Source organism: Vipera ursinii (genome assembly GCF_947247035.1).
Source record: "Vipera ursinii genome assembly, chromosome: 1".
NCBI lineage: Eukaryota > Metazoa > Chordata > Lepidosauria > Squamata > Viperidae > Vipera > Vipera ursinii.
Genome location: NC_139512.1, coordinates 339,720,862 through 339,734,906, shown reverse-complemented (window position 1 = coordinate 339,734,906; position 14,045 = coordinate 339,720,862). Strand labels below are relative to the sequence as shown.

At 41.9% G+C, this 14,045-nt stretch overlaps 1 protein-coding gene across 7 annotated transcripts in view; it reads left to right on the top strand.

Annotated features, from left to right (window-relative positions):
• Positions 1-13,195, top strand: part of RFFL (ring finger and FYVE like domain containing E3 ubiquitin protein ligase) — a 47,683-nt gene extending 34,488 nt beyond the window's left edge. For 5 of the 7 annotated variants that reach the window (XM_083351573.1, XM_083351569.1, XM_083351572.1 and 2 more), the window contains 5 exons: positions 3,004-3,390; positions 5,277-5,360; positions 6,954-7,161; positions 7,830-7,853; positions 9,419-13,195. In XM_083351573.1, the coding sequence (XP_083207699.1) occupies positions 3,004-3,390; positions 5,277-5,360; positions 6,954-7,161; positions 7,830-7,853; positions 9,419-9,609 (894 nt within the window). In that variant the 3' untranslated portion in view covers positions 9,610-13,195. Of the gene's footprint in view, positions 1-3,003; positions 3,391-5,276; positions 5,361-6,953; positions 7,669-7,829; positions 7,854-8,770; positions 9,092-9,418 lie in introns of those variants that run through there. The other 2 variants (XM_083351570.1, XM_083351571.1) reach the window with 2 other exon arrangements.
• Positions 13,196-14,045: the final 850 nt, after the last annotated feature.

Sequence of the window (14,045 nt, the reverse complement as noted above, 5' to 3'; positions counted from 1 at the left end):
TGGATTTATTATCAATAGGGTACTGTAGTTAAATTGGATTAATACTGCCATGGCATATGCCTTGAGTGGAGGAATGGGCTTTGAAATGGCACATAGAGTCAAAGTCCACACATCTTAAAGTTGCCAAGTTTGAAAAATACTGTTTTAAAGCGTTACTTTTAGCTCTAGATTATGGATGATTTAAGGTGAGCTCAGTGTAAAAGCGTATAAAGTCATGCCATTGGTCGTTAGTTGTGGCATAGTTATAATTTAACATAAGGTGGATTGACATGATATATGAGCAAAGCCTGTGTACTTTCTGTATCTTGGGGTTTAATCTCAAGTTAGGAAATCATAACAGGTTCCAGTTGATTTATTTTAATTTTGTAAAAGTTTTCAGATGTGACAGAAAGCAAAAAGAGAGAGAAATATAATTCCTTCCTCCTTTTAGACAAGTCCGGATGTGTTGCAATTCTCTAGAGGAGGCGGTTTCCCTCCTTTGTTTATCTGTCACTTGTATTGATGCATCTACATAGCAGGTCTTGGACATCATGATAGCAAATACCAGAAGGAAATCATTCACTCTGATGACAGGATTTATCTTTATTTATCAGGTCTAGTTTCTTCATAAGGTATGATAACAGGGATTAATTAGTATGGCTGTGAATATAATTTACTGAGTTTAAGTTAGTTTTGACTCCTCTGGAGCAAACATTATGCATGACCTGAGTCCTGTTTCAACTGACAAGGAACATAATTTTCTCATTTGCATGAGAAGAGGTTCAAGCAGAAAGACGTTGCTTTGCTAGTTCTTTAATCAAAGCACTGAACCCTGATGTTTTGCTTAGGGAAACATGTGGGATAACAACACTTCCTTTGGTTAATTTCCCATGTTCTTAAATTGGGAAACACTTGGCCCAAAGTGACCAGAACTTTCTTGGGAATGACATAATTACCCTAAATTTTTCAGACTATGTTTGTTTTGGAAGATTTCTTTTTTTTTATTATTTGTTAAACTTGCTTATCGCCTATCACACTGTGGGGCTACTCTAGGCAGTGTGCAACAGTAAAACCGGAGAAATGAAAAGAAGTGTAAACGTAACAGTAGCAAAGTAATGGAACAATAGAATAAACCATGAAAAAGAGAACAATGAGAACATAGCTAAATGGGAAAAAAAAGATGGCAGGAGGGGGCAAGTGGGGTCTGCTATCAATCTAGTAGCCACCTTTAGTGGTATTTCCCCCATTTGGGTCCCCAGTGGGGATTTTTTTTTAATTGAAAATGCTTTTATGGATCTAGGGCAGGGTTGTCACACTGCCAGCCCACGGGCCGGTTGCATCATATGGAGACCACGCCCACCCCCCCAGCTCCAGCAATCCAAATATCGTCACGATACGTTGTGACATGTCACGTGACGTGGCGAGTTTGCCACCTATGATCTAGGGCAGGGGTCTTCAAACTCGGCCCTTTTATGACTCATGGACTTCAACTCCCAGAATTCCTCAGCCAGCATGCCTGGCTGAGAAATTCTGGGAGTTGAGGTCCATGAGTCATAAAAGAGCCGAGGTTGCCTACCCCTGATCTAGGGGAACAACACTTTTTGATTGCTTTGTGCTCCTGATGAATCAAGTGCTTAATGCAGAGCCTCTTACCAAAATTTACATCTTGTTTCAGGAGGGACATGGCAATTATACCCATGACACTCTCTGGCACTGCTTTGCACTAGAACTAAAGCCCACACTTTGGCAGTTGAAAAATTTGCAAGTGTTCAAATTTGGCAAAGAGTTCTAGACTGCATGAAACTTTTGCATAGTCATTATGATCACCCTTGAACCTGTTTACGTTAGACACTGAGTGGAAAGTTATAATAGCCATGTGCCCTGTACATTACGTGAGGTAGAGCACGGGTCTTGGCAACTTGGCAACTTTAAGACTTGTGGACTTCAACTCCCAGCATGGCTGGCTGAGGAATTCTGGAAATTGAAGCCCAGATGTCTTAAAGTTGGCAAATTTGGAGACTTCTGAAGTAGAGGATGGGCCAGTAGTAGAATCAACACCTGAGGAAGGAGTTTGATGGAAGGCAGGCAACAAGATACCAGAAAGAGAAGCTGGAGAGAATTTATGCAAAATAGCAGGAATGTGCATTGGAAATTTAATGAGTTATAATAATTAAATGAAAATAACATTACATAAAACAACAAAAATAAGAGAGGATAAGTAATATTGTCAAGCTCCCAAAGTATCCTTGAGAAGAGGGTCATTATGGCAAGTGTGGACACTTTTATGGACGTGGCAAGTTTGTTTGCTGTCGTAAAAAAACCAGTAATGGAATCCCACGCGTTAACTGAATTCCAACCCATATATAGTGATAAATATATCTCAGTAAATAGCCTGCCAATTTGTTTTTTCAGTGTCAGTGTTCCATTGCTGTTTCTGCCTGATCACTGGTCTTCTGTCTATTGCCCTGCTGTGCTGACCCATTCCTCTTCCTTTTGCCTTTTCTTTATGTTCTCTCTCCTCATTCTTCTGCTCGCCCTTCAAGCCGTAGCCAATAGAGTCTTGAGAGCTATGGTTTGAGCAGAGTTTATTCCACTTTTGATTTAGCTGTGCATTTCTGCAGTTGGATCTAATATTGGCGTTCAGTTCTGAGGTGCTAAATGTTCCATGAGGATATATTTTCAGATAGCAGCAACAAACGATGTTTACCGGCTAACAGAGTAGCTAGACTGGAAAATTGAGCAGGCCTCCCCGCACCTTTCTTGCTTCACAGAAGGTGGTGCTGTGAAACTGGCTTCTCATGACTTAAATCACGCCAAACCAGAATGTGGGAATGTGATGTTTTTCTCTGGGGATTGATGGGAAGATGGTTAGCTTGCCTGCATGTTTCTGATGATTGACAGGTCACATGCCCTCGATGTTCACATGGACAGTGTCAAGAGAGAATGCAAACAAGTCTTCTGTGCTGTGGTTTCTCTGCTCAAAAGTCCCCTGATGTTCTTTCTCCTTTTCCCCCTTCTGAGCAGCGTGTCTGCCTGGACTGCAAAAAGAACTTCTGCCCTTCCTGTTCACACCAGCCTGAGAGTGGTCCCTGCCTCTGCCACCTCTGTGAGCGATTCCGAGCTACAGCTTTTCAGCGGGAAGAACTCATCAAAATGAAAGTGAAGGACTTGCGAGATTACCTGGAACTCCGGGAGATCTCCACGGAGATGTGCCGTGAAAAAGATGAGCTGGTGTACTTGATCATCAGTCAGCAGCCCTTGCATCCCCAAAGGGAGAGGGCCCCCTGGCTTCCTCACCCACCACCAGTTTCTGTTGCCCAGGAGGAGTATACAACTGTGCCAGTTTCACTGGATTATTCTCCTGAGCAAATTTCCACCAACCCTGCCTTGCAGACTGAGGAGCCTCCACAGGTACGGATGCCTCTGCTACCCTGCTCCAGGTACCAGGGTTCTTATTTAGATGCCTTGGCACAAGATCCTGTTGGCTGCTGTTGTCCGATGTGAAGATGTTGCTTGAGTATGGAGTTTGAAAAAGAAAAGGGCTTATATAATATAGTGGGAGAGGAAAATAGATAGCGGAACGTGCACTTTGTGGGCAGAACCCCCAAGTTCAGTCTCCTGCCATCTTCAATTAAAAGAAGAGTAATTTATAAGAGACATTTGCTGTAACCCTGGAATACGTTAGATAGTTTTTTAAATTTTGAAATGCTCTTAAAATAGGTTGGGTCAGGGTCTTCAATTTAGCCAAGTTTCTCTGATCCCAGTTGGCTTAGCCACTACCTCCTTCCTGTTCTTAGAGCTGAGAGACTGGGAAAGGGTCTGTTGTGTCTACTTTTCGTTTTAAAAGAATTAGTAATAGCAGGAATATGGGAAGCCCATAAAGGGACATGGTGGCTCAGTGGGTTAGGACGCTGAGCTTGTCGATCAGAAGGTTGGCAGTTTGGTGGGTAGAATCCCGAGTGCGGCGTAACAGAGTGAGCGCCTGTTACTCGTCCCAGCTTCTGCCAACCTAGCAGTTTGAAAGCACGTAAAAAATGCAAGTAGAAAAATAGGGACCACTGCGGTGGGAAGGTAACAGCGTTCCATGCGCCTTTGGTGTCTAGTCATGCCGGCCACATGACCACGGAGATGTCCTCGGACAAGCGCTGGCTCTTCGGCTTTGAAACGGAGATGAGCACTGGCCCCTAGAGTCGGAAACGACTAGCATGTGCGGGGGAACCTTTACCTTTACCTATGGGAAGCCCAGCACTTTAGTATTGTGTGGATTCTGTCTCCCCCACCCCATCCTGTTCTTGATTATACTCCCTAAGATTTTTTACACTTCTAAGAGAAAATAATGCAAACTCATCCCCCATGCTGGGGTTTTAGAAGCTTATGAAGAAATTATGTTTCTGCCCAGTGTTTAGTCTTGACGGAGAATATTTGTGTTTGCGTCATTTGCCCCATAAAATATCTGTCCACTTTTTATGGGTTTGTTATTATGAAGACCCATTGCCAATAGAAGGGGAGAGGCTTGCATTCAACTTGGAGCTTCCTCACAGAAGTCCTTTAACTTCCCCAGAAAGTAGATTACATAAAAGTTAATCTTCCTATGCCAAATGCAGGAAGGTAATTACAACCTTTATGATTAAAGATGTCCTCCTCCATTTGCCCAGGTGATGACAAAGTTTCTCACATTCTGCAACTCCTCCTGTCCTTCCAATTTTTGTTAATTCTGTTCTAACCTTGCTGGACTTCATGGCAGCTTTTTTGTGGCTTGAACATACTCGTGGCTGGATGCTTTCAGTCAGGGAATCCTAACTAGATAAGTCTTCATTCTTCTCAGACCTCGGTGTGGAAAATGCATGGCCACCTTCCAGAGACAGGGCTTATGTGGGGCTTTGGTATTGTGTCATAAAAATGCCTTGCATTCTCCATGATGTCACGTTGTGTCACAATGGAAGGCAGCAGAGCAGAGCCAGGCCTTCATAGCACGTCTCTTGCTAGCTCCCTATAGCTCCATCATGACTGTCCTGGCTCTGCTTCCTTGGAGATACCACCCAAGGGCTTTCCTACCTGAGCCAAGGCAGTCCTAACAGGGCTTAGCCAACAGCAAGGTGAGGATCTCAACCTAAAGCAAAATTCCTCATCCAGTTTTGAAGTACCGATGATGGTCTGGCTTCTCGCCATTGGCTGCACATTTTCTTGGGCTCTTGATGATCCCTTGAGTGAGCAAGCGAAGGCTAGCTGAAGGAAAACCTCTCCCAAGCCTCCTCTCCAAACTTTCTGAACAATTCAGTTAAACTTTTTCTTCTTAGGCAAATGGGCATGTGCTGCCGAGCCAGGACGATATGGCAGAAGTTGAGAATGCAGTGGAAAACCTGCCTGAGGAAGAGACACAGGTAAGGGAAGGTCACTGCCTGCTTTTCAGGGATTAGAGGCTGAAAAGGGGAAGGCTGTATCTTGCAATGGCTGATACAGTCTGAGTCAACATTTAGTGCTAACAGTGGTATCAGAAACGGATGAAGTCCTTTATGTGCTGAGAATGCTATGGAAATAACTGCATGCTTTGAAATGAAAAGACGTGCAATTCTGTAATGGATTTGGAGCTGGAAGACCGGTAAGAGAGAATATTTGTACCTCAGGGTTGAACTGTGGGGTCCTTGGTGCTCTCTGAGCTTGGTTGCTTTCTTGCAAACTTTTCATTACCAAACTAGCTAACGACTTCAGGGTCAGCATAGAGCTGGAGGAGGTGAGATGTGCTCTGACCATAAGATTCTTTTCTGTGGCTTTAAAAAAACCCTTAGCAGCTTAATTTTGCAGTCTTCCTCCCCATTTGCTGAACCCCCAGAATGGAGCATATTCTCTGCTGCTCTGATTTCAAAATGTCAGGTGAGATGTGTGTCTGTTTACAGACACAGATCTTTGTATAAATTTTTTTAGCCAGTATTGACCCTCAAAGCAAGTAAAATGTTACCATGTGATAGAATAACATGGGATTTTGTGTTTTTGATTTATTTATCAATTTTCTAGGCCACTCAACTCTAAAATGACTTTGTGGGGGTGGGTGGGTGGGACTTCACAAAATTAAAAGAAACATTACACCATACATAAAACATTAACCATCTGAGGGAACAACAAACCTTCCTTGAAGTCCATCCCTCCCCCCACCCAATCGTCTGAACCAAAGGCCTGGGAAAAATGTTTTTTTTTAAAAAAGGAAGTTGGGAAAGGTATGGCACATATAAATCTTCAGATGGATGCTGTTCTAAATCCAGGAGCAGTGACAAAAAAGTCTTGCATCCCGCGTCCCATTAGATGATGTTGCACTATCTACAGGCAGTCCTCAAGTTACAACAACAACTGAGCCCAAAATTTATGTTGTTAAGTCAAACATTTGTTAAGTGAGTTTTATGACCTTCCTTGCCACAGTTGATATGTGAATCATTGTAGCTGTTAATTTAGTAATAGGGTTGTTAAGTGAATCTGGCTTCCCCATTGGCTTTGCTTGTCAGAACGTCACAAAAGGGGATCGCATGACCCCAGGACACTGCAACAGCCATATTAGTCAGTTGTCAGACCCCAGGACACTGCAACAGCCATATTAGTCAGTCAAGCATCTGAATTTTGATCATGTGACAATGGGGATGCTGCAATGATTGTGTGAAAAATGGTCATAAGTCACTTATTTCAGTGCTGTTGTAACTTTGAACAGTCACTAAATGAAGTGTTGTAAGTTCAGGGCTACCTGTATTGGAGTTGCTGATTTTGTTGGGACATGAAAGCTTGGACGTCCTTGTGGGAAATGGGCAAGCCCTCATTTGTGGCTATTGAGCACAATGAAGAAGTTGTTATTATGGCTTACTGTTGTAGCTTTATTATTTTTTTCTCTTGTAGCTTTTAATTTTTTTTTAAATTCAAAAAATTGTGTTTAACTTTGGTCTCGGTTACTTGATTTCCTTCCTGTTTTGAATGTTTCATTTGTTCTATTTCAGTCCACTGATTCAGAAGATAACCTAGTTACGGGACGGAGGGCATCCCTCTCTGACCTAACAAGTGTGAGAGACATTGATGCCCTCTCAGTAAGGCAGTTGAAAGAGATCCTGGCTCGCAACTTTGTTAACTACAAGGGCTGTTGTGAGAAATGGGAGCTAATGGAGAGGGTGACCCGCCTTTACAGAGAGAAGGACCTCCAGCAGCTGGGTAAGAAATTCCTCCCCTCCATTGTTTTTAATCTGTATATATGAATGATGGTGACATGGGATTATGTGGAGTTTAAAATTACAGTGGGCCTATGGAGGAAGCAGTTCCTTTGGATGATTTGTGTTCACTGACATGGAGAGAGCATTGGCACTAGATCAATAGCTGTGTTTATACAACATGCTTAACCAGATCAAGTAATCTGGCAGATGCTTTTGTACGTATGCTAGATTTAAATCTGATAAGCTTGGTTAATATTAACCTTCAACAGGTGTTCATGGCATAAAACTCCTGCTTTTTTAATTTAACTTAATAATTTAAGTATAGTGGAAAATCAGAAAAAGAATTAATTTCATTGTTCAGGTTGAGGCTCTGGAATGAATGCAACCAGTGCTTCTTTGGGCTCTGGCGATATTTTACTCCATTGCCATTGCCTCTTAACCAAACAGAAAGGTAATGGTTTATTTTTCCTCTGACTGTCACAAATACAATAATAAACTGTGTTGTCCTTCTCCCATGTAATGCATCTTTTATCTTATCCCTTAAAAAAATGGAAAGTTAGAAAGTACGGTAGGATGATGGTTGGAAAATAAGATGGTGGTCCATTAATTTACCTTGCATTCTATGGCAAATATCTCAAGCTCACACTTTTTTTCCCTTTTCTTACTCAGTTTCAGATACTGATGATCAAACTGGTAAGCATGTTCTTTTTTTGTCTTCTCAACATTGTAGGGCTGCAACTATTTAAATAAGAACAATGACCGTCTTTCAGGAAAATTGGTAGTCTTAAATCGATGTAATTTGGTTTCTTTATTTGAGCCAATAAATGTATGTATGCTTTAGTGTTGTGCTGCTACCAAAACAAACACACACACACACACACACACACACACACACACACACACGTCGTCATGTAAATGCATTTTATGTACATTAATATTGTATACTTTCGTGTTAGGGGAATGTAAAACCATAGACAAAGTATTTCATGAAAGCTCCAGAAATTACTTTAGACATGCCACTTTTTCTCTGCATCTGAAGAGGTTCAAAATTATAGGACAAATGCACAGGGATTTGTATAATAGCATTTTAGGCAGGAGAAAAAACAAATGCATGGTGCACCTAGCACGGAACCATAGATTAACACTGAACCATAGATTAACAGGCTGGTTTTCTAGTAAGCTTAAAAAAATCCAACTGTATGAACTGTAGATCGATGGAACAGATTGCCGCATGAAGTTATGAGTTCTCTTGTGCTAGCTAGAGGTTATCAAAGAGAGGCTGAAGGATCATCTGTCAGGAATGCAGAGGTTTGAACTAGACTTCCATTGTACATGATTTTATGAACTTTATCAAAATCAACTGTAATGGAGCTTACTATGCTACATGAGTTCATCTACAGTAAACACGGTGAAGCATTTCTTATATACTCAGCCCACATGTTTCCCAGTTTCCTGGGTATATGGCCTATATTCAAGAGCCGTGCCATGGTCTTGAAACTCTTGCAGAATGTGGAGAAAGTCACAAGTGTGGCAGCTTTTTTTTGTTTTTTTTAAAAAGAGAGAGAAATACATGGAAAAGGAGAGGCATTGTGTATCTATCTATCATACAGATGCCTATCTACCTTACCCATCTTTGGTCTTAAGGGGAAAAGACATGCTGAGGAGCAGGAGAAGATAACTGGAAAATAAAGCGGACAAAATCTTCTGAGTTGGTAGCATGCAATCTTTTCTAAAGCAGTAGGTAGAGACACAGTATGGCATCACAAGCAGGGTGCCCTTTATTACCTTGAGTTTTGACGTTTTAAGTCAGACATGTCAAACACAAGGCCCGGGGGCCGGATCTGGCCCGCAAAGTGGTTTCATGCGGCCTGCAAAGCCATCCTGGAAACAGTGAGGGAAGGGCCCCCACTGCCTTGGCCCTGGCCCAGAGACCCCCCCTTCTGCCAGAGACCCTCAGATCTGTCCCACTCCTGCCCAGGCCCCCATAGGCACCCTTGATGCGAATGATGTAGAGCTGGCCACGCCTACCCAGTAGGCCATACACACTCTAGCCACGCCCACCCAGCAGGCCACGCCCACCCTGGCCATACCCACCCGGCCCCTTGAGGGCAACTGCAATGCTGATGCGCCCCTCAATGAAATTGAGTTTGACACCCCTGTTTTAAGTGAATTAAACCCAGCACTCCTTTACTTGTTTTGCTTCCTGTCAGAATTTTGTCTCCCATGCTAACCCCCCCCCTCTTTTCTTGTTGTTCTAGCTCCATCTGGTAATGCGACCCTCCCTGGTTCTGAAGAAAATCTCTGCAAAATCTGTATGGACTCCATCATTGACTGTGTCCTGTTGGAGTGTGGCCACATGGTGACTTGCACAAAGTGTGGGAAACGTATGAACGAGTGTCCCATCTGCCGGCAATATGTGATAAGAGCTGTCCACGTTTTCAGGACTTAAGAGCACAGGAAGCAGGACTAATATTCTTCCACTGTGACAGAGAGCACCAGTCCCAGCAACCTAGGCCCCGCTCTTAAGAAGCCCACAGATGATAGGTGAGATGAAGGATGGAGGGCTGCGAAGACTTGAGCTGTGATTGGCTGCATACCCCGACTAATACTGTGCATTATACCACAGTGCCTGGAGAGCTGGACATCCTCAGTAGATCTAGAAAGCAACATGCCTTTTCTTTCTTTGTCTGCTTTTGACAGGGCACAAAGAAACTCTTGATGTTTCCAAGACATTGAGGCTCTTCCCCTCTGGAGTAAATAAACAAGGTGATCTAAAGAGGAAGAGAGATTTGCTTCTCTCAATTCTCCTTTCTCTTTGACTAAATCCTTGAAGGGGAGAGTATATATTCCTTTTTTTTATACATATTTTTTTTTAAAAAAAACTTTGGCTAGCCTTGCGGGTCAGGCTGAAAGTTGTCTCTTCTATGGCCTTGGATTCTTGTACAGAGTAAATCTGTGTCCTACCACAGTGGCCATGGTGATATATCTACAGGTGAATAGGGCTGTAGGCGAGGAGAGGATTTACAAGGATGAAGTTTTGCCAGATTTGTAGTGAATGAGTATCTCAGGGATACTTTCTGTGTTTTTGTTTATTTGTAATTTTGTCATGATCAAAATGCGGTGGCCTTCAAGAAAATTAAGTTGCCTTATAATTGATTTGCTTTGTATTATCATTGGGGAAAACCCCTACATTTGTTCTGGATTTTGCTTATGGAGTTAGCGTTTGGGGCAATAAGGAGGAACCAGTTCTGTTTTTAAAGGCCGTTGTCAGATCGTAAACTACATTAGGGCCTATCCTCGGCAAAGGATCCTCCTCATTTCATTCTTTTGTTAGCATTTGTTGCCTTTCAGATATAGTATTTCATACCAAGATGAACAGATGTCCAGATTGCTTTCTGTAGAAGTTCAACGACTTGATTTTTTGAAGTATGTATTTTGCCTTTATTGGCATTTCATTTGCTTCTATTGTTAAAAAAATCTTCTGTTCTTTAATCACTCAGTGAAACACTGAAGTGAAGAAATTGGATACATGAGGTCAGAATGGATCTTTTCATTAGCAGAGGGGAGGCTGTTGTAGATGGTGGGTCTTTTGCCATGTTCCTCTGAAACCATTGTTGGGTGACTACACAAAAGTGTTTAGCTATCAGACTGCAGTTCATGAATTCCCATGAATCTTGAACTGAATCCTACTTTTACAACTGATGGAGACGACTGTTTTGGGAAGAACCATGGAAAAAGGTAATCAGTAATTCTAAAAAATGGTTGGGAAGAAATCTAGGGGGAACCATTTAGTTGTTTACGTACTGTCTTCTTCCAAGGGCATTTCAGAAAGACACGTTTTTCTCTCCATGTTGTATGAAAGCCTTAAGAAACGTGACACTTTCATATCAGCTTTTTCCTTCACTATTGTGTCTTAATTCCCACTCAGCCAAAGTGCTCTCTCAAATTCTGGCTGTTTCCCAAATTGCTAAATGCCTTGCAAGTTGAAGATGCCTTAATTTGCCTTAATCCAAGAGTACACAATCTGATTCCTCCAGATGTTTTGTACTGCAATTCTTTTAGCCTTAGCAGCAAGGGAACTGTATTTCAGAACATAGGAAGTGCACTATCCCTGCCTTAAGTTCTGAGATGTGTGTAAAATAAGAGGAACTTAGGCAGTTTGTTTATAGGTTGCATCGATGGATATAGATAGGTTTTATTGTGTAAAGGTTGCATCACAAATCTTCCCTTCCCTTCTCCCACTGAATTCCACAGGTGTTCCAAGAGAAAGGTTCTTTTTAGAAATCAGTTGGCACATGTAGCATATATTACGTTCTCCTTTGTAATGATTTCCAAAGATCTAGCCTCAAAATTGCACTATTGGGCACGGCACTATCACAAATGCCTGGCACATTAGCCCTGGTCCTTGTTAACTTCTGTTCCACCTGATTTTTTGGTAAACGCTTTTGATAACAATTTGCAAGATATAATCCCTATATGTATATCTGTATCCTGTGCAACTATTATCCAATTGTGGATAGTAAAACAGTTTTTCTTTTGGGGGGGGGGCTTTGGTGCATTTCTAAAGAACATGGATTGGTTCTATATAAAGCCAATGTTGGGAACAATTTGTAACCCATTTCTTGGGGGGGGTGGTTGATAGAGGGAATTTTTTCTTTCATGTAGGAAATCTTAAAACTTCAGTTAATGTTAGAAATGCTGTTTTGCTCTTAAATTTCATTTTTCCCTCTTTGGAAGGACTTTTTTCATTTTACATTCCAACAAGGGGCATGTAAATGAATAAAGGAGCATATATAGGCAGTGAACAATTGTGAACAACACTTGTTGATCATGCATAAAAGAAAATTGCTGGTACGGGTAATAGTTGGGGAAGAAGAGGTAGGAAACTGAAGAAGGAAAATACCCAACTCTACTTGTTGTAAAATTCAATGTGAACTGGGGTGGTGACTTGACGAGTTACACATGGCTGCTCTTCCCAAAGCTTTGGGCTACTCTGATCTTCCCCACTCATGAAAAAAAAGACTTGGGATGGCAAGTGTTCCAATGGGTAAAACAAGTAGCTTGTTTCTTTCTTTCTTGGTATAACTTGTGCAATGAAGTTCCCACTGCCACCCTATTTTGATTCAAAATTTGGTATTTTCCATGACTGTGATTTGAATTTTGGTGAAGTGAAACCTTCTCCATAGTGATGCTGCTTTGTGAGTAACAGACTGCTGCTGCTGCTACACTAAGCTGTGGAGGATTTCTCTAGTTCTGCCAGAAAAAATAATATAGCAATGTATGCTTGTCTGAACAGTGGGAAAGTTAATTTTGACTGTGAGAAAACTGTTTCAACAGGTCTCACTAGCACAGAGTCCTGCTTTATAATTTTATAATAAAATGGAAACATGTTATTAAATTACGCTCCTCTTTTCTTTTTAACAGAACGAGTTACTTGATATTTGGCAAAATATTGTTTAGGCTGATAATGAAAACTGGAAACCTATCCTTTTGTCTGACTATGTCTTGATGGTATAACAGTTTGAACCATAGCCTGTTGTGTTTGCAGTGTAAATGAAACTCCAAGGAGCATTGAACATTCCACTTACCGTACCTGTTCCTTCCACTATTGCAATGAGCAATTTAAAATTCTCCTTGGTCATTTTTCCTTCTTGAGGTTATAGTACCACCTCACGCTTGTGACCCTCAATTGAAAAGCTAAACCTTGTTCCATTATTTATGACACAATGCTCAAAACACTATGGAATGAAATGCTCCATTTTGTCCTAAATTTGGAGGAAAAAAATTACCAGTGTTTGGTTTTCAGTTCAGAAGATTTCACAACTCCTACAAAACATTTCAGTTTTAATTATCGGTGTGTATGACTGCTGAATGTGAACTTCCATGAAAAATGTTAAAGTAATCTGTCCCACTGCTTAAGGGCTCTCAAGTCAGGAAATTCTTCTTTATTTTGACTTCAGCTCTCCCTCTGAAATCTTCCATTCATTGGTTTTTGTGCTAGCCATTTGGAGCTCCACAGAATAAACCCACACACAATATTGTGAGACTGGTATCATGTCTCCCTTTACTCTTCTCCTCTTTAGGTTGAACATACCCAGTTCCTGTAAACATTCTTCACTGGATTTAGCTTCCAAGACCATTATCTCAGTTGCTTTTCTCTGCACCATTTCTGTTTCTCAATATCCTTCTTGGATTATGATAGAATTCAGTGCAGTATTTCAGGTGTGGTCTCACCAATGCAGCATCAAGTAGAGTACTCATGTCCAGTGATTTTGACACTGTACTTCTGAGGATGAAGCCCAAATGTGTATTAGCGTTTTCAGCAGCTAAACACTGCTATTGGCTCTTGTTTAGCCTATTGTCTACCAGGACTCTGAGACCCTTCTCACAAGTACTACTGCTGAACCAGGTACCAGCTATTTCGTACCTGTGCATGTGTTTTTCCTAAGTCTAGAACCCTACACAGATAGACCTCACTTCACCCATGCGTTCAGTGACCATTTGAAGTTATGATTGTGCCAAACAGTAGTTACAACTAGTCCTTGAAATTAAGACCAGTACAGCATCTCTGGAGTTATGTGATCAAAATTCAGCCTCTCGGCAGCCCAGCTGCGCTTACGATTGCAATGTATGCTTTGACTCCTTCCATCCACCACCTCCCTCATCTCTGTCTGCCCTTTTGGGTGCCCTGCACTTTGCTGCCCCTGCGAGGTGTCACAAAAGAGCCAGCAGATGTCTCTGCCGAGCCTGCCACCTCAGCAGAGGGAGGAAGACGACAGTGAAGGTCAGCCGAGGGAGGTGAGGGTAGGTAGCACCAGGGTACAGGATGGTCAAAAGCCAGAGATGGCAGAGAGATGTGGGGAGTTGAAGGAGAGGTGAGCTGGG